This window comes from Bos indicus, chromosome 2 (genome assembly GCF_029378745.1).
Source record: "Bos indicus isolate NIAB-ARS_2022 breed Sahiwal x Tharparkar chromosome 2, NIAB-ARS_B.indTharparkar_mat_pri_1.0, whole genome shotgun sequence".
NCBI lineage: Eukaryota > Metazoa > Chordata > Mammalia > Artiodactyla > Bovidae > Bos > Bos indicus.
The window spans coordinates 13,673,927-13,695,286 of NC_091761.1; the positions used below are offsets into that span (position 1 = coordinate 13,673,927).

General features: G+C 40.7%; 1 protein-coding gene across 1 annotated transcript in view; it reads left to right on the forward strand.

The window, feature by feature from the left end:
- Window positions 1-2,125: 2,125 nt before the first annotated feature.
- FRZB (frizzled related protein) overlaps window positions 2,126-21,360 on the forward strand; it is a 37,638-nt gene continuing 18,403 nt past the window's right edge. Inside the window, exons 1-3 of the mRNA XM_019969737.2 lie at window positions 2,126-2,265; window positions 2,999-3,773; window positions 11,280-11,327. Of these exons, the coding sequence (XP_019825296.1) occupies window positions 3,296-3,773; window positions 11,280-11,327 (526 nt within the window). The 5' untranslated portion in view covers window positions 2,126-2,265; window positions 2,999-3,295. The remainder of the gene's footprint in view (window positions 2,266-2,998; window positions 3,774-11,279; window positions 11,328-21,360) is intronic.

Sequence of the window (21,360 nt, forward strand, 5' to 3'; positions counted from 1 at the left end):
ACGTCCATCGAGTCAGTGATGCCATCCAGCCACCTTATCCTCTGTCATCCCCTTCTCCTCCTTCCCCCAATCCCTCCCAGCATCAGAGTCTTTTCCAATGAGTCAACTCTTCGCATGAGGTGGCCAAAGTACTGGAGCTTCAGCTTCAGCATCAGTCCCTCCAAAGAAATCCCAGGGCTGATCTCCTTCAGAATGTAGGCATATGAAAAGATGTTAGCATCTTTTCTTTGGGATTTTTATATATAATACACATAATATAATATATATATATATATACATATATAATGGAATACTACTTAACCATAAAAAAGAATGCAACATTGCCCGAAATATTGCCATTTGCAGCAACATGGATGGACTTAGAGATTACCTTACTAAGTAAATCAGAAAGAAAAAGACAAATACTACATGATATCACATACGTAGAAACTAAAATATGACACAAATGAACTTACTTATGAAACAGACTCAAAACCATAGAGAACAGACTTGTAGTTGTCAAGGGGATGGAGCTGGGGGAGGAATGGATTGGGATTAGCAGATGTAAACAATTGTATACAGAATGTGTAAACAACAAGGTCCTACTGAATAGCACAGGGAACCACATTCAATATCCTGTAACAAACCATAATGAAAAAGAATAGGAAAGAAGATATACATATATATGAATCTCTTTGCTGTATAGCAGAAAGTAACGCAACATTGTAAATCAACTATACTTTAAAAAAATTTTTTTAAAAGGCTTCTAGGAAGCAGTGAAATTTATTTTAGATTTTGACAAAGACAAATTTGGATTAGAAAAATGTTGTGAGGGTACATGTTAGACAAAGGAGATATTTTACTTTTGTGCAAGAGAAGGAAAACACACTTTATTTCAGATAATTGTAGAACCATTAAACAACTGGCTCATTCTTTTTCTCATGCTGTTAAGATATAAGATAAATAGAAAAATATATTTATCAATTTATTATATCTACTCCTCCCTTCTAAACTATTGAAAATCCCACCTACATTTTCTTTACAGAGCCCACAAATGCTCTAATATTGACTGTTTTTGTTTCTTCCCCTAAACGTTACTTGCTAAATCTTTTTTCATCTAATTTATTTATATAATTTTTGGCTTACTTTTGTTAAATGATACAAAATAATTGTAGACCAGGCAAAGTTTGTATACTCACTTAAATGTCTCCCTATCTAACATCTGTTTTTTTTTTTTTTTTTCTTCTCCTAAATGGAAGAAACTTCCTTCTGAAATAATTTACTGCAGTCCCAAATGGCTGTTCATGGTCATTTTAGAGATAAAATTCCATAAATTCAAGTTAGCACTGACATTTTATAAGTGCTGTCATGTCAAAGCTGGGGAATGGAAACCATCTCACTGGGTTCTCTAAAGTGGAAGCATCTTTTGTCTGCTTATTACTGACTGTGAGAAATGGCCGGATTAAAGCCTCGAAATGTTTCAGTGATGCAGAGCAAAGGTGACTTCCTGTTTTGTTTTAGGGTTTGTTTCCTTCTCTTCTCAATGAAGGCTGTGTTTTCTGACATTCTGCAATCTTTTTGCTCAGTGATTTCCCATTGAAAGGGCAGGGTAGGAGGGCCTCTGCAGGTCATTCTATTTACAATATGCCCTGAAAAGGGAGGAAGCGGGGAGAGGGAGGGAAAGAGGAAGCTCATTAGTGGAAGGAGCAGACCAGGAGGGGATCTGTTTTCCATTTTCTTTTCTGGATTGAGCTCATTTGGATGGAAAGGATATTATTGTTATCCTTATCATCATTATCATTACCAGTGTGGTCTAATTTTCCTACACGTTTGTCTCAAGTGTGAGGTGAATTTATTGGTAGAAGAGTTAATAAGTGCCATTTTATTTTAGTAAAATCAGGGGTGGGTGGGTGGGGGAAGCCCAAGTACTTTAAAGCAGTTTTCACTTTGAAGCTTAAAATGCAAAACTCAAAAGTTTTAATTCTGCAGTGCAAAAGAAAAAAATTAAAAGAAAAAAAGACCTGTTACTTGCTTCTCGTGGCCTATTTGTAATTATGTACAGCGTTTCTTCTCTTTTTATGAAAGGCGATTTCCGCCCACACCCCCCCTACCCCGGTCCCCCACACCCCGCCACCACCTAGTTATTGAAAATGCAGACCTCTGCAGTCAGGAGTTCTGGATTGATAAGGCTCCATCATCGCTGCAGGGGTCCCTGTTTTCTGCGACTTGGACATTTTTCAAGAGACGTTGCTTAAGTCTTCCCCCTCAGGTCTTTCTGCAGAGCCGGTAATCACAGAGGCGAGGCTAGAGGTTGCTTAAAGGGAATACCTCCAGGGAGCGTGGGGCTAGGGTGGGTTCCCAAGTAGGGAACTGGGGGCACTCCTTCGTGGAGATTTGGGGTGGGCTCTTCAGTGAGAGGCTGGGGGCTCTCCTTTGGAGCCGGGGATAGCGGGGTGCGGTGCTCCCTGGTGTGGGTCGTCTCCAGTCCGCTCTGTCTCGGGTTATCGCATCCTCTCTGCTTTTGCAGGCTTCTCCTTCCTTCGCCTCAAAACCACAGACCCCTTCCCGGGAAGGGGAGCGGGCGCTTGGAGGTCTGGGACCACACGGGGGCGGGGCTGCCTCTCGCTCCTGGAGGCTGGAAAACCTAGAGCAGCGGATCCGAGGCGCAGACCTCCCGTCGCGGCTCCTCGGACGGGTCCCCTCCTGCCAGCGGCGGTTGCTGCAGCAGCCGCAGCTCACACCAAAGACCCGCAGCTGGGTCTTTTTGCTCAGCCTACCAGACTTGCAAACTCTTACTGCACCCTAGTCCTCCCTTAGGAGTCTTTGCCCTCTCGTTACCCCCTCCTGCACCCCCCCCCCCCGCCCCGTCCTCCTCCTCACTTGGGAGACCTTCATGCTTCTTTTAGCACCTTTTTGTAATCCAGGGGACGTGACACCCCAGAGCTCCAACTACCTCAGCTGAATTCTACTTTTTTTTTTTTCTCCCTCGGTTCCTCTTGTTTTCGTCTCATCTGCGAAGTCGGACGCTTCTGCCAGAGGGAGCGAGGAATGAAATAGATGCCGCGGCCCCAGAAGTCTTAGACGTCGGGAAAGAGCAGCCGGAGAGGCAGGAGCGGCAGGGGCGGCGGCGGCTGGCGCTCGGCGCAGCTTTTGGGACCCCATTGAGGGAATTTGATCCAAGGAAGCTGTGAGATTGCCGGGGGAGGAGAAGCTCCCATATCATTGTGTCCACTTCCAGGGCGGGGAGGAGGAAACGGCGGAGCGGGCCTCTCGGCGTTCTCCGCACTGCTGCACCCTGCCCCATCCTGCCGAGATCATGGTCTGCGGGAGCCGAGGCGGGATGCTGCTGCTGCCGGCCGGGCTACTCGCCCTGGCTGCGCTCTGCCTGCTCCGCGTGCCCGGAGCGCGGGCGGCCGCCTGTGAGCCCGTTCGCATTCCCCTGTGCAAGTCCCTGCCCTGGAACATGACTAAGATGCCCAACCACCTGCACCACAGCACCCAGGCCAACGCCATCCTGGCCATCGAGCAGTTCGAAGGTCTGCTGGGCACCCACTGCAGCCCGGATCTGCTCTTCTTCCTCTGTGCTATGTACGCGCCCATCTGCACCATTGACTTCCAGCACGAGCCCATCAAGCCCTGCAAGTCTGTGTGCGAGCGGGCCCGGCAGGGCTGTGAGCCCATCCTCATCAAGTACCGCCACTCGTGGCCGGAAAGCCTGGCCTGCGAGGAGCTGCCAGTATATGACCGCGGCGTGTGCATCTCTCCGGAGGCCATCGTCACTGCCGACGGAGCCGGTGAGTCCGACACTGCCCAGCCTGCCCCGACTCCCCTGCCTTCCAACCGCTCACTTCTTGGAGTCCTTGTTACTCCCATTTACTCTGGTTCTGTGGATTCGGATCACTTCGCTTAATCTCTGTCGTAATTACGCCTCTATCGAACACGGTGCCTTTTTTTCTCTTTTCTCACCTCCCTTCTAAACCGATGAAGTCTATTCGTACAGGCGATCTGTCTTTCTAAAACACTCAAGTTCATTCCACTCCCATCACACTTCTGCTCAACACTGCCCCTTCACTTCCGCTCTTTACATGTCCTAGTAACCACATATAGGGTGCTATTTGTTTATAATCACTGAACGTTTGTGCGTTCTCAGCCATCAGTTTTCTCTATCCCTCGTGTTTAGCTACTTGTAAAGACTGTATGGTGAAAACAGAAAACTGAAGCACCGTTTTCTTCTTATCATTAAAAATGCCAAGATAATTTCAGTAACCTTACCCCAACCCACAGATGTTAGTGGTATGTGTTTGCTCAACATCCAATTTGAGCAATTACCTTCACCTTAAATTTTCCCCTCCTTTCAATGAGATAAATTGTTCTTCCATTCCAGACTGAAATAGCTGTGAAACATTGCTATGCACTGCTAATTAGCTTCTGAGACTTGCTCCAGCCACAAAGCTGGTGAAGTGAAATTGCTGGGCTCTTTTCACATTCCCACATGCCTTCAAGTCATTTTGTAAATGACATATGGATGAAAGGAGTTATATTTAAGGCATGTTATCATCATACACTCATGTAATGTTATTTTTAATCTCACCCCTTATCCCACTCTTATGCTCTGCAAATAATTTGTCTTCAGTACCTTTCTGTGTGTGCATCAACCACAGATTCCTTTCAATCTTCCCCTACTGTAAAACCTTATTACAGTTCTGTGTTAAATGGAATCAATCACGAGTTGTTTTCTCACTAGTGTTTGATCTAATTAGGACAGTCATAACTCTTAAGAGTCCAACTAAACCTAGTTCATTATGGTCCATTTAATTCTAACTCAATGTCATTCCTACCAATTACCCGAAACTCGAAAACTTCACCCTTCACATACTTTAAATAAACCCCATCTTTTATGACTGGTCCTCTTTCACACCCTCCCCAGATCAACTCTGCCCTTAGGTACCTCCTTCTCTGTTCATTTCTTGGGCATCAACTTTTTCTTCTTTTGCCTCTCAACTTGTTCAGCCTAAGCTCATGTCCTTAGTCCATTCCTAGGTGAACAGTTCTTGGTCAAGGAATTGATTTGGAAGAAATGCTTTCTGTGCACAGTGACCCACTTAACATAGAGGACTAGGGAGGGGAAAAGTACTAGTACAAATAGCTGCAAAACCAAACTGAAAAGAAAGATTTCCAGATTTTTTTGATGGTCACCTCAATTTATCACCTTTGACTATACCTATTGTTGTCTTGATTTTAATAATCAACAACTGATTAAACAAATCACAAAGAAATGTATTTCTTATTTATCTTTGGGCTAAAAGAGCACTTGAGCTTTTATACTCATTAATGTTATAGGCTGTACAGATGCTGGGAAAGAGCTGCCCTGGTCTGTCAGGCACTTAGATCAGTTAAATGCAAACACTCCTCTCAGGCCAAGGGCTAGGAATGCGGTGGCCACGGTTCACACTGAAATGCATTCCTCCTCCTGCTCTGAAACCTCTCCTAGAGATGGACCTCAACTGAGAGAGGTTTGGCAAAGTTAGGGGCTCTCAAAAGCCATGGTCAGTATGGATAGGGAGCAGTTTCCTCAAGTGTCCCTGAATTACCTATCATCGTGGACCAAATGTAGAACAATTGCCTCATTGAAGCACTCAAATAAGACATGCATGGAAACAATTTGTCAGTCCATGGGACCTGATTACTAAGCTGCTTTAAAAGGCTGTAATGTGCTTTGCTGACAGTTGCCCTTGCTAGAAAAAGAAGTAGGGGTAGGTGGCAGTTGGAACCGTTTGTTGGTGATGTTCTCCCTTCCCCTTCCCCTATCCCCCAATGTGAATCAGAGACTGTGGTGGCAGGAGAGAGCTGAAGGGGAGGGGGCAGGGAACGGAGTGGTGGATTCTAGCCTGAAGGGTCCCCTGGCTTCCAAGGCTGCAGCTTGCTGAAAATTACATTCCCTATGCTGGGTCAAACTATCAGGCACCTGGAATTACTTAAGAACTACCACATGTGGCCAGTTTAATTTACGATGCAATATGCGCCTTGCTTCAGTGGGATATGATAGTTCATGAAGCAGGATTTTTTTTTTCCTTCCTCTAAGTATAAACAGAGTTCCTATGTCTTATGCCTAGAATCTAGCAGAATATAAAAATGAGGTCTCCCTGAATAAAATAGAACCACCTTTTACATACCTTCAATGTCAAGAGGATTTTCAAATCCTACCATTTACACAAATCTGTTCCCTTGTAGCGTATTATGACTCCACCAACAAGTTTAAGGACATTTTACAAAGCAGAATTTTATTGAATGGGATATGGCTTCAGTCTACTTTTTGTTTTGAAGTACTAAGGGCAAGCAGGTTTTTATACAGAAAATATCCTATCCTCTTGATGATTACTAATAAATTCACATTAAATTTATTTTTTCTACATTTTGTATTTATTGTAGACCTGTGACTGCATGTACACCTGCTTTATCTGTGATTTCAGTTCAGTTTAGTCATTCACCCAGTTAATAGTCAAATATTTAATATTGTATGATGAATAAAGGGTATGGGCGTGGAGTGGGAAAGACCAGATGTTGAATCTTGACTCTGCCTCATATCAGCTATTACTATAGGGCAGTTGTATAGCCTCTCCAATGCAGAGTTTTCTAATCTGTGACATGGGGACATACTGCCTACATCCCATGGAGATGGTGAAGATGGAGTTAAACAGCATCTGTAGTATCTCATGCATAGTTAGTCCTCAACAAATTGCTGCTGTTGCTATTGCTATTTTACCATTATTATCATTGGTATTAAAATTTATTTTTTTGTTTATTTGGACAAACCTAGTCTGTTGGTAAATGCAGATAGAGCTTAGAGCTTTTGTCAGTTCAACTCTGGGAAACAAGCTTCATACTGAGAACACCCTGGGTAGGCCAGTCTTATTTCTTCTGAATATAAACTTAGTATTTCATTTTACACGAATTGACCTGGACCTTGGGCTCAAGAACAAATCCCTTTGGGAGCAATAGGAATAAAGAATGAGCTTGACGGATGTCTGTTAATTACAAACAGTTTATCTCAGAAATGAAGACATTGAGTGTTTAAGAAAATGTATGGTATGATATTTCACCGCAATTATACTGCCCCCTGGGTTGCCATGCCAAGGGCTTTATAATCGCTCCTCAGTCACTGCTGCTTTTTGTCCCCCAGCTCTTGAGCAGCACATTTCTCCCAGCCCTCTCTCGCCTGGCAGAGCTGTGCCAGCTTTCACATGCATGCACTGCTGTTTAATCATTTCTCCACTTTCTGGGGAACAGGCAGCCTTTTCTTTAGCCCTGGTCTACAAATATTTGAGGGGCCAAATAGCAAGAAGGGAGAATTATTTAGTGTGATATGAGGAGGAAAATGGAATGAAAAAGGGGAAATGGAAATTTTAGGGTAAGACTTCATTGTGTGAAGTTTTGAAAGGCACTCTGGATGGGGCTAGGAAGGAGTACCTTAGAATACAATGATATTAAATTATGTTTATAGCTAACACAGTTATCAGTGGTAATGGGATCTTAGGTAGTCTCCAAATTGTATATTAATAATTCTTTTCTATCTTGTTTCCACAAAATTCTAAATAGTTGCTTGCTACACATAGCAAAATTGACTAAGTTATATTTGTCCTCTCTCCTACTAGGTATATGGAAAGAGGAGACCAATTACCACCATATAGATAGAGAGTTTTGAATGATTAAAAATTGGCCGTATGTCTTCAGTTTAAAGAAAACCAGTTTTAGAGTTTTGGCCCTTAGTTGGAATCCCAGATTTGCCATTAATGGTATACTTTGAGGGACTTCCCCTGGTGGTCCTGTGGTTAAGACTATGCGCTTCCACTGCAGAGGGCGTGGGTTCGATCCCTGGTCAGGGAACAAAGATCCCATATGTTGCATGGTGCAGCAAAAAAAAAAAAAAGTTATACCTTGAGCAAGTCGTGTGGCATTAACATAGAGACTGTGAAGAGCAAAAGAAATAGCTCTATGAAGTGAATGATAAAGGGTAAGACAACAGCAGTGTGATTGGGAAGACATCATTCTCAGACCAGGAATCATTACTGGCCAGAGAATAAGAACTAACAATACTTAGTATGTGGCATGTGCTGCTTAGTATGTGATGCATATTAATTTCTTTAATTCTCGTAATAACTACATGGTAGGTACTATTACTCCTATCTGCAGAAAGGGAAGCTGAGGGATATAGAGAAGCTAAGTGATTCAAGTCCATAAAACTAGTAATAGAAGATTCAAACCAGGACCTGTTCTAAGTTATACTTCCTCTCTAATGAAGAAACAGGTGATGTTAACTGTGCAGAGAATCGGTGTCTTTTGACCATCAGAACGGCTTCCCTGATAGCTTAGTTGGTAAAGAATCTGCCTGTGAAGCAGGAGACCCTGGTTCAATTCATGGGTTGGGAAGATCCGCTGGAGAAGGGATAGGCTACCCACTCCAGTGTTCTCGGGCTTCCCATGTAGCTCAGCTGGTAAAGAATCCACCTGCAATGCAGGAGACCTGGGTTCAATCCCTGGATTTGGAAGATCCCCTAGAAAAGGGAAAGGCTACCCACTCCAGTATCTTGGCTTGGAGAATTCCATGGACTGTATAGTCCATGGGGTTGCAAAGAGGTGGACACAACTGAGCGACTTTCACTTTGACCATCAGATTTCAGTTATAGTAACCCTTTTGTTTTCATTGTATTTTGATTTATATGTGGCTTTAGAGAATGGAAGGCAACTCTGGACAATGAATTCCAAGGGATAAGAGATTAGTACTTCTCTGCACTTCTGAGACAGGAGAGAACACACATTCTGTACGCTCCTGTCTATCCCTGAGCTCCTCCGTCTCTGCAGTCCCCAGAGTGAACTCCTCATTGCCTTACCTTCATAGGTCTGTTCTCTTCTAGTATTTTCTTTATTGTTAAGGGGCACACCCACCCATATTCCAGGTCTGAAGGCAGCCTTGCTTCCACCTTTTCTTTATGCCCCACATTCAGTCGGTATCAGGTGCGTTAGGTCAACTCTGAATACAATTCCCTCCCCTTCTTCTCTAATGCTACTTTCTTTGTTTGGACCTCACCATTTCTTCCATGGATTGTGGAGCTAGAATGATAATGGGCTTGCTGACCTCCAGTATGGCCCCTCCATGTTCCAATAGGGTGATCATTCTGAAATACAAATCTATTGTTTAAAATTTTCTGGTATCTGCCACTAGCTTTCATGATTTCATGCCTTCTTACCCCTCTAGTTTCCTTTCTGTCTACTTTGCTCTCTTAGCCCCATTGGAAGACTTGTAGGTCCCTCCACTCCACGAGTGCTTTGGTTTCTCGCCCCAGACCCCGGCACGTGCTGTTTTCTATTTGGAAAACCCTCTCTTTTTTTCCCCAGCTCCTTCTTAGAACTCTTCTTCTGAAAACCTCTATGACACCTACTTGAAATCCGTGGGGCATTAAAACCTGCTAGTAATACCTACTATTTTAATTTAGGATAATTTGTTAGAATTCCTAAGTTTAACTTTCTGAAAACAGGCTTTTTTTGGATTAGTTAGAATCAGAAAACTTTGGCTTTCTCTCTTCTAATTCTAATAGCTGATGTCTAAGCACTTTAAAAAAATGTAGAAACATTTTCCTATGAATAAGAATGAAAGAAGAAAACCAAACTCCTAGGATCAGTTGCTTTAAAGGGGTTTTCATTTTCCGAGAGAAGAATTTTTTCAGTTTTATTTGAACCTGTTGACATTAAACAATTACTTTACATGTGGGTCAGTATACTTTTTTAATTCACAGAGAGATCATCTTTGTATAAATCATGTGCACATTTTCCTAGGATATAGCTTTTTCCTTATTTTTTATTTATTGTTAATTTTTGGCTGAACTAGGCCTCTGCTGCTGCATGTGGGCTTTCTTTAGTTGTGTCCAGGGAGGCTGCGCTCTAGTTGCCGTGCATGGGCCTCTCACTGCGGTGGTCTCTCTTACTTTGGAGCGTGGGCTCTGGGCGCCCCAGCTCAGTAGGTGCAGCGCGTGGACTCTTGAGCATGTCCACTCCAGTAGCTGTGGTGCACAGGCTTAGTTGCCCCACAGCGTGTGGAATCTTTCTGGACCAGAGATTGAACCCTTGTCCTCTGCATTGGCAGGCGGACTCTCAACCACTGGACCACCAGGGATGTCCTTTTCTTATGTTTTTCTTTTTCGTTTTTGGCCACACTGCACAGCTTGCAGGATATCAGTTCTCCCACCAGGGGTTGAACCCTGACCACAGGAATGAAAGCCCAGAATCCTAACCACTAGGTCACCAGGGAACTCCCTAGGATATAGATTTTAAAATACCAGCTGATGATTACTAAGCCTGGGAAAGTAATCCATTAATTGTAGTTTTGAGTGTTATTGTTTTAAACTGGTGTTATACCTTCTGGTTTCATTTATTCATGATATGACCTATGAAGAAAAAGGACAGAGGAAGAACATTATTTTCTACTAGGATAAACAGAGGCATTAAACTCATTTAACACAAGGTATTAATGCAAATGGAAAATGCTGGTGTAAGTGTACTGAATTGTACTCACTTATATGTGATTAAGAACATATAATTATGTACAGCATAATGCTTTGTTGGGGCAGTCAGTATTATTCATTAGAGGCTGCTTTCTTAACTAGAACAAAGAAGAACTTAACATAATCACCATTTTCATTACCATTAATCATGTTACCATTTTCTGGGATTTGGGGATCTTAAAAAGAGTCAATGGCAAATTTCCAATTATTATTATGTCTATTAATTGCACTGGCTTGAGTAGTCCCTTGATGGTAGACTTCCTTTCTGCTAAACACCCGTTTAGTGTGCGCTTAACCAGGAGCACAGGAACACTTTCTGCACATTTTCCTTAAGCACTAAGAATTAAAATGTATGCCAGTAAAGTGTGATACATCTATTATTGAAAAGGTGTATTTAGTTATTGTAGCCATCACGAAAAGTGTTGGGTGAGTACCTAGTATATGCTTAATTGTTGGAAATTTTCATGAAACTCAAAAACTTTGTTTATTAAATCCAGAAATGTATCCACAGTTGACAAGGATTCAAGAGTATATCAGCTTTCAATCACATGAAAGAATGCATCTTGTCCTTATTTGACCTACAAAAGATAGTGTCAACCTCACGACGCGAATAGGAATCCATTTCTTTGAGACACCTGGGTTGTTATCCAAATCAGCTTGTGACTGAATTAGATTTTAGTATGAGAATTCTTGAAATAATAATGAATGGTATGACTCTTACTGTACTCTATCATCTCCTTTCAGATTTTCCTATGGATTCCAGTAATGGAAACTGTAGAGGAGCAAGCAGTGGTGAGTATACCAGAAAGATATCTGGTTTTCGCTTGTGGTCAGCAGACTAGTCTTGATGTTACCTAGATATTTAAACCTCATTTGGGGACGTTTGTGCCCTGCATGGGCTTCCCTATTAGCTCAGTTGGTAAAGAATCCATCTGCAATGCAAGAGACCCTGGTTCTATTCCTGGATTGGGAAGATCTGCTGGAGAAGGGAAAGGATACTCACTCCAGTATTCTGGCCTGGAGAATTCCATGAACTGTATAGTGCCCCACATATTAAATGTAAACTTATAAAAACGTTCCTTTGTTTGTGTTAATTTTATTTTTTAAATTAATGATAAAATTTGATCTTTTATTTCGGTATACAGTTCTTTGAATTTTAACACATATTTAAATTTGTGTAACCACCAGCACAATCAGGATACAGAACAGTTCCATAACTTCAAAACAAACAAAAAACTCAATTGAGCTCATCCTATTCCTTTATGATTACAAGCTTCTCCCACCCTTAACCTCTGGCAATCACTAATCTGTTTTTCATTGCTATGCTTTTGTTTTTTTGAGATTGTAGTGTGCATGGAATGATAGAGTATGTAACTTTTGGACATTGGCCTCTTTCACACAGCAAAATATCTTTGAGATTTATCTAAGTTTTTGCATGTATCAGTAGTCCATTCCATTTTGCTGCTAAACGTTTTATTCCTTGGATATATTACCATTTGCTTGTCCATTTATGTCTTAAAGGATATTTGGGTTGTTTCTAGCTTTTGGCAATCATAGATAGAGCTATTATAAACATTTGTGTATAGGTTTTTGTGTAAATGTAAGTTTTCATTTCTTTAGGGTAAATATCTATGAATAGGATTATTGGGTTAAATGGTAAGGGTATGTTGAACTTTATAAAAGAACTGCCAAGCTGTTTCCAAAATGACTGTTCACTGTTGCACTAGCAACACTTAAGCGTTCCAGTTGCTCTGCATCTAAGAATGGCTCTAGCTGCATTTCACAAATTTTGAAAGGTTTTATTTTGGTTTTTCTTCAGTTCAAAATGTTTTATCATTTCCATTTAGACTACCTCTGTGACTCATGCATTATTTAGGATTGCATTGTTAAATCTGGTGCTGTTTGGAGTTTTTTCTGTTCTTATGTTATTAATTTGTATTCTAAATTCCATTATAGTCAAAGAATATTATTTGTATGATTTTAGTTGTTTAATTTGTTAGGGTTTATCATATGACCCAGGATATGCTCTATCTTGATGAATGCTTCATGAGTACTTGGGAAGTATGTATTCTGCAATTGTTGGATGGAATGTTCTTTAAATGTCAAGTAGATTATTTGATTCTTGTTAGTTTTTTGTCTACTACGTCTATTGATCACTGTGAGAGAAGTGTTTACGTTTCCAAATATTGTAAATTTTTCTATTTCTCTTTTCAGTCTGTCAGTTTTGTTCCATGAAGTCAAATGTGATACTATTTTGTGTGTATATATTTAATATTTGTATGTCTTATTGGTGAATTGACCCAATGATGTACTGTTCCTCTTTATCTTTGGTAATTTTTCTCTTTTCTAAGTCTATTTTGTTTTGTGTTAATATAGCCACTCCACTTTTCTTTTGGTCAATGTTTGCAAGGTATATTTTTTTCTATTCTTTTTCTTCTAACATATCTGTATCATTCTGTTTTAAATAAATTTCCTCTAGACGTAATATAATTGGTTTTTAGGTTGGTGTTGGTTTTCTATCCATTCTGTCAATCTTTGCCTTTTGATTAGTATGTTTAGATTATTTACATCTGCTGTAATTACTAATATGTTTGCGTTTAGTGCCTTTATTTTATTTGTTTTATGTTCGCTCCCTCTCTTTTTCATTCCTGTTTCCTATTTCCTAGCTTTCTCTTGGGTTATTGGAATGCATCTCTCCATCTTTCTCTCTCACCCTTGTGAGTGTGAGTGTATACACACACACAAACACATCCACGTATGTGTCTGTGTGATATATATCTTTCCATAGGACAATGTTATGCTTTCTCTTACAACCATTAATGTCTGTTTCAAACATAAATATGTCTAAATAGCTCAAGAGGATAAAAATGGCCTACTGTATTTATACAGATGTTTATAATTTCTATTGTTCCACCTTCTTTCCTGATGTCCTAGGCTTCGTTCTGGTATCATTTTCCTTATGTCTGAAGAACTTCCTTTATACTTAGAGCAGTTCTGCTGGCAGCCAGTTCTATCAGTTTTCTTTCATATAAAAATGTCTTTATCTCATATGCATTCCTGAAGGATATTTTCACTGGATATAGAATTCATTTATACTATTTCAATTATTTCTGTCCTCACTGTTTCTCATGGGAAATTGGTTGTCATTGAAATCATTGTTCTCCTGTAAGTAATGCATCAGATTTCTGGCTGCTTTCAATAATTTTTTCTTTGTCTTTAGTTTTCAGCAGTTTGATTACAGTATATTTAGACGTTGATTTCTTTGGGTTTATACTATTCAGGGTTAACCTAACTTCTTGTATCTGTAAGTTTATACCTTTTCTCAAATTTGGGAAACTTCCAGCAGTTATTTTTTTCAAATATTTACTTTTATAACACATTCTCTTTACTTGTGAGTATATGGTTATATGAATTTTAGATCTTTTGGTATTTCCCATAGGTCCCAGAGGTTCTGTTCATTTTCCTCCAGTCTTCCTCTATTCTTTAGGTTGGATAATTTCTGTTTGTATTCCTTCAGGTTTATTGACTTCTTCCTTGTTATCTCCATTTTGTTGCTGAACTCATCCAGTGTATTTTAAATTGTCAGTTATTATAATTTTTTAAATTAAGATTTTTCTCTTGATTCTTTATGATATCTTGAGTTTCTTTGAGTCTTTCTATCATCTGCTTCATTGCAAGGGTATTCACCATTTACTTTTTGGAGAATTTTTAGAAAACTGCCTAAAGTCATTGTTGGATAATTTCAACATTTGTGTCATGTGATTTTTTTTCCCCATACAAACTGAGATTTTCCTGGTTCTTCATATGCAGAATAGTTTTTTCTTATATCCTGGACATTTTGAATATTATGTCCTAAGACTTTGGGTCTTTAAGATCATATGGAGAATGATGCTATTTTTTTTGTTCTGGCAGCAGTCAACCTAACTTGATTTAGGCTGCAAATTCTGACTAGTCTTCTGAAGACTGGTTTCCAAAGGCATTTGTGGTGCCTTTCAGGCCTATCCCATGTGTGCGGACTATTCAGTGGCCAGTGTGAGATCAGGGCAGTGATTTGTACCATAGATCAGTTTTCAAAGTCCATTGTATACTTTTTAGTGTCAGAGTCAGCATACCCAGGAGTGAGCCCAGCAGTTCATAAATATTTCCATGGGATCATTTCCCAAGCTCCTCCCTCTCCATAATTGTCTCAGTACTCTTCAATTTTGGGGGGCTCCCCCTTTTGGATCTTTGGCCAGAAGGCTGGGGCTTTGTGTATCCCACTCTGTGATGTACTTCCTGTGACTTCTTGCGTATCGGGGGCCCAGTGAGGACAGAGCGCTGGGGCTCGCCCCAGTCGGAAAGGAGGGCTGTCCTCCGGCAGCGTTCTAGGCGTCTGAGGACCTCCCTTGCAGCAGCTGCTGCTGCCACCACTGACCCAGGATTGCTTCACAGATGGGATGGAAGCACTGGAGTGTTAGGAGACCCCTTCCCACTTCCTGAGTTAGAACCGGAGGGCTTTTTCTAGAGGACTGTCTGCATGATATCTACTTCCAGGCCGTGTTGAAACCAGGTGGGAAGGTACTAGAAGTGGAAAGAATGGCAAATGCACCATCGGTTTGATGGTGCTGGGCTTCTTTCTCAAACTTTCTACTCCTGTTTACTTTTCAGAGTCCTTGAGGAGCTACTTCTCAAATTCTGTTATATAACTGCGTTCAGTGGGAGAGATGGGATGGAGTCTACTTACTCCATCTTTCCATAAAATAAACCCTTAAATGGAGTATAGCATATGTGCAGAAGAGGAACAAATCCTAAGCATGCATCCCAGTGCATTTTCACAAAGTAAACACTCTTATGTGGCCACTGCACAGATCAAGATGGGTACCATCACCAGAAACACTTCCTTGTGCTATCTCCAAGTCACTGATCCCACCTTTCTTCCCAGAGGTAACCTCTGGCAGAAGTTCTAGCAGCAAGAATAATTTCGTCTGATTTCAACTTTGATGAGAGGCATCATTATATACATATAGAAGTGTGTCTGTGTGTGTGCCTTCCTCATAATACTCATTATGCTGTCTATAGCAGAAGTTTTTAATTACTGTATAGTATTCTATCATACGAATATGCCACTCTTCATTTATTCATTCTAAGGGTCCTGGAAATTTGCATCATTTCTAGGTTTTTTCCTTCTCCTTTTTTTTTTTTTTTAAAGCAAGTATGACTAATGTTGCGTTTGTTTCTGCAAAAGCATTGTAACTACAACTAGTTCCTTTTTACTTTCTTGAAATAGTAATTTGTACTGATTTGGTCTGTAAGTTGTCATATATGGAAGTGGAATCTTTATTAAGTTGTAAATAAGTTTGAAGCATCAATTTTCATTAGACTGGAGCAGTTTCACTGTTGATTTCCACTGTATCTTATCAGAGTGACAAGTATTTGACATAAGGCAGTGTGCATCAAAGGTACCTCAAACAGCTTTTAAAAACAAAAGTGAATTAAAATGCTTTATTTAGAATTATGTTGCTTTTGAATGCAACTGAGAGTGTTTATAGTGTTGTAAAATCAGCTGGAAATCCCTGGTGTCCCACAGTGGTGCTATTTTGAGGATTACTCCTGTTACGGTTGCTCGAAACAAACTGAAAAGCTCATTTGTGTTGTACATAGAGCACTCAGTGAGTCAAAACTTCAGGCCAAGTACGTGCATGCTCTATCAATTTGTCTAGAACTTATGGTTAGAATAGTATAGCACTTCACTGTGTGAAAGAGAGAAGACATTAATGACACTATGAATTAAATACAAATATAGTTCGATGTGTAAAAGCGAGAGTGAATATGTTGTTCCTGTGTTCAGTGTTTATGTTCCTCTTTATAAAAGAGGAATGTTTTCCTGTTCCCTGGTATAATGGGACTGATAAAAACAGAGACAGGCAAAACCAAGCTCACTTGCTTGTGGAGAAACACACTGACATAGTCGCATGTTCCAGGAAGAAAATAAAATCTGTTCACACTCAAAATGTCATACTTTGGAGTCATATAACAGCTGAAGTTGATTATGATAAAAGACATGAGGAAGACACACAAACACTGTAACCCTCATAACCCCTCTTTCAAAAGTGTCAAGCTGTTTACGTCTGGAATTTGGAAAAGAAATTCTTTCACTCCAGTTAATTTATCCTTTGCCTCAAAGCCTAGCAGTCTTCTTTTTTTTGGAGATAATGACTGTCTGAGCAGCTTCCAGTTTATGAGTGTATTTTGCTCTTGTAAATCCACTATCATAATAAGGGGTGCATTCTCTCTAGTTTTCATAACATGGAATATGGAGAAAAACAATTTTAGTTCTATTCTGCTGAGTCACTTGGTCTGGTCAAATCAACCCAGAAAATTAAGGCAGGTATTCAAATGGTGCAGTGAAAAGATAAATTGTTTATTAAAACAGTTCTGAAAAAGAATCCCCCTCCCTTGCCCCAGTTTTCCACTTGGTGATGATGACCAATTTATGGACTTTTGTATTTGAAAACTACATTTTCCCAATGAGGTGATGATAATTAGTAAATTTTGACGCTAATTAAGTGTATGAGCATGACCAAATTACTTAACCTGTTATTCTGGGTCTGTGTTTAAATATAAAATCAGATAATTTTGATTGCTGAGTTCTGATATTTATTTCTGGTATATTTTCAAATTAGGGAAACATGAGTAATATCTGCTGGGCTTTCCTAGTGGCTCAGACAGTATAGAATCTGCCTGCAATGCAGGAGACCTAGATTCGATCCCTGGGTTGGGAAGATCCTCTGGAGAAGGGAATGAAAACTCACTCCAGTATTCTTGCCTGGGGACTTCCGTGGACAGAGGAGCCTGGCGGGCTACAGTGCATGGGGTTGCGAAGAGTTGGACACCACCGAGCGACTAACACACACACACACATACACACATACACCACACACACACACACACACACACACACACACGAGTTGGATACTTTTGCAGTTTTAGCTAACGCCTTTCTGGTCGTTTTTCAAAGGTGCTTCTAAGGAGCTGAGTGACTAGCGATACCTGACTTCCTGGACCTGCTAGGGCTGCCCTGGCCATCACCCCACTCTGACCTCCCACCCTCTGCCCTGCAACAGCCAACCTCCTCTTACTGAGCTAACCAATGCCTAGCTTGGGGAGTATGAACCCATTCTCTCTCTTTCCTTCTCCAAATTTGTTTTTGTTCAGTTTCTAAGTGTCTGACTCTTTGTGACCCCATGGACTGCAGCATGCCAGACTTCCCTGTCCTTCACTATCTCCCTGAGTTTGCTCAAACCCATGTTTATTGAGTCAGTGATGCCATCTAACCATCTCATCCTCTGTTGCCCACTTCTCCTCCTACCCTCAGTCTTTCCCAGCATCAGGGTATTTTTCAATTTATTTCCTACTAACCTGGGGAAGGATTCCAATTTTTTTTTCCTTTGGTGCAATGTTTGTTCACTATAAAGTCTGAATTAATTTGTGGTAACTTCGACCCTTTATTTGAAAATAAAATTAGGATAGATAAAAATAGTATTTTGTAATTACATAGTAGCTTACCTGTAGCTCAGTCAGTAAAGAATCTGCCTGCAGTGCAGGAGACCCGGGTTCGATCCCTGGGTTGGGAAGATCCCCTGGCGAAGGCAATGGCAACCCACTCCAGTATCCTTGCCTGGAAAATCTCATGGAGAGAGGAGCCTGATAGGCTGTAGCCCATGGGTCGCAAAGAGTCGGGTCGCAAAGAGTCGGGCATGACTGAGCAAATAACACTTATTTACTTACTTACAAATATATGCTTTTTTCACTGTTTTCAGTATTGGACACTTTGGATGAATACTCATTCCTAAGAATTCTTCTCCCTGGGCTATTACCCGAATTGTCCTAGTTCTTCTCTTCCTGTCCCCTAGCTGTGGGCGTTCCCCAAGGTTCTAGGCTTGGCCTCTGCTCCTCCTTACAATGAGTTCTTCCTCTTGGAAGTCATCCAGCGACATAGGCTGGATGCTGCATGTTTCACCTCCAGTAAACATTTCTACCTGGGCAATCTGTTTGTACTTCAAAGGGTATGTATTCAATAATTTTCTTTTCATTAAAATTTTACCCCTTGCAACTTTTGTTTTAATATGTGGCACCATTGTTTTCCCAGATCCTCAACACTTAAACTTCATCATCCATCTACCAATAAACTCCTTAGTCCATCCGCCCCAACCATTCATCACAAATGTGATGACCACCCTTGTACTGGCATACTCAATGCCACGAACAGGGAGGGAGTGAAGGAGTGAACAGCTGATTGCACTTTTCTCCCACCTCTTTTCTGTGTGGCTGGCATCGGGTAGATGCATGGTGTCCTGTAAGACCTACTTTGCTTTTCTCTTAATTGACCTTTGTTGTTTTGGGCCATGCCGTATGACTTGCAGGGATCTTAGTTCCCTGACCAGAGATTGAACCTGGGCTTCAGTAGTGAAAACTTGATGTCCTAACCACTGGACCACTAGGGAATTCCTTCTTAATTGACTACTTTAGAGTACCTGTACAGCATAAAACTAGCATTTCAGATCTCACAAGAGAAAACAGGCATGTTGCATTGGTTCTCTACATTTTGTGTATCCCGAATGACTCTTGGATCCAGAAACCTTCTGAAGGCAGTTTATTTAAAATTTTCCAAAGATAGAAATACTAAAGAAATAAAACTAAATTTCCTTTTCTTTTTAATATAACATTAGTTCCCTCAATCTTAAGCAATTCCCTTTTACAAAGTGCAAATTACTATGAATTGAGACCTTTATTGCAATATTTGAGGTTTGTTTTTTCAGCTAAATTGAGCAAATGTTAGTTTTGCTTTTTAAAGCTTTATTATATTACCTGAGTTCACCAATTGACTTAATTGCATTTTCCATATACAGCTCTAATCCAGAATAAAATCTAATATGATATTCTTTGCCTAATGTATATGTTTAGGAAATAAATATTAAACACGTAATGAACAGCTGCTAAGTCATGACACACTTTAATTTATGGAAAAATGAAAGGAATTCATATGTTAATTTACTTACAGTAAAATGCAGAATTCTTAAGTGTATGGCATATTGAACTTTCACAAATATATATACCTGTGTCTCTATCACCCAGATCAAGATAAAGAACATTTCCATCTCCCTTGAGAATTCCCTTGTGCCAACTCAGTCACCCACCCCACCATGAGTTGAGCACAGGTCTGATTTTGATTACCATGGATTAATGTTTGTTCTTCAGCTTCATGCAGGTGGAATCATACAGCACATACTCTTTGTGACTGGCTGCTCTTGTTTTTGTATAATGCTTTTGAGATTTACCCATTTAGTTATGTGCATCATTTTATTGTGGAATAGTTTGCCTTTGTGTGAGCATAATACCAATATGATTTCTAAATTCTATTTTTTATGCAGTTCCCCCCAAACTAAATATAATAATCTAAATTAACTTTGTATCTTCAGGAAAAATTTGGCAGATTTTTATCCTCAAACTCACAGATTTTTTTTTGTTGGAAAATTTTCTCTTCTGTTTCATAAACTGCTCTTAAATTTGCATAAAGTATTTTCTGAACTTTTTGCTTGTTTATATATAACTAGTACTACTAGCTAGCATCCAATGAGTGATTAAATACTAGGCTGTGCGCCAAATTCTTTATGTGAATTACTGTTTAAATTCTTATAATAACCTGATGGGGTAGCCAGTGTTGGTTTGGGAATGGGTATTGTAACTTGCCCAAGGCAACATAAGCAAAGAGGGACAGAGCTGGTATTTAAACTCATGTGTCCTTAATCACGGAGAAAGCAATGGCACCCCACTCCAGTACTCTTGCCTGGAATATCCCATGGACGGAGGAGCCTGGTGGGCTGCAGTCTATGGGGTCGCACAGAGTCGGACACGACTGAAGCAACGTAGCAGCAGCAGCAGTCCTTAATCAATTTGCCATACTCTCTTGCCGAAGAATTGATGCTTTTGAACTGTGGTGTTGGAGAAAACTCTCGAGAGTCCCTTGGACTACAAGGAGATCCAACCAGTCCATTCTGAAGGAGATCAACCCTGGGATTTCTTTGGAAGGAATGATGCTAAAGCTGAAACTCCAGTACTTTGGCCACCTCATGCGACGAATTGACTCATTGGAAAAAACTCTGATGCTGGGAGGGATTGGTGGCAGGAGGTGAAGGGGATGACAGAGGATGAGATGGCTGGATGGCATCACTGACTCGATGGGCATGAGTCTGGGTGAATTCCGGGAGTTGGTGATGGACAGGGAGGCCTGGCATACTGCGATTCATGGGGTCACAAAGAGTCGGACACGACTGAGTGACTGAACTGAACTTGCACTAATGCTTATTATTAATATAATGGCCACATATATGATCATTCTGGCTTGCTAACTTTGATTCTTCAAATTTTGGAAATGTACATAATAGTTCAAATGGACTTCCTACATCAGGACAGAAATTAGCTTTGTGAACTTGAAGTAAAATAGCAGAGTCAGGCACTTTAAAAAAAATCCTATTATTTTGCCTGCTTATGGTAGGTACCACAGTTCTTGCAGGTGGCAAGCAGCCTTGGGAAAATATTGCTTCTCTTACTCATTAAATGGTCTTTACAAATGAAGGATTGGGATTCCCAATGAATCTTAGGCAAAATTAAATCTGACGTTTATGGGCCATTGTGTGCTGCTGCTGCTGCTGCTGCTGCTAAGTCGCTTCAGTCGTATCCGACTCTGTGTGACCCCATAGACGGCAGCCCACCAGGCTCCCTCGTCCCTGGGATTCTCCAGGCAAGAACACTGGAGTGGGTTGCCATTTGCTTTTCCAATGCGTGA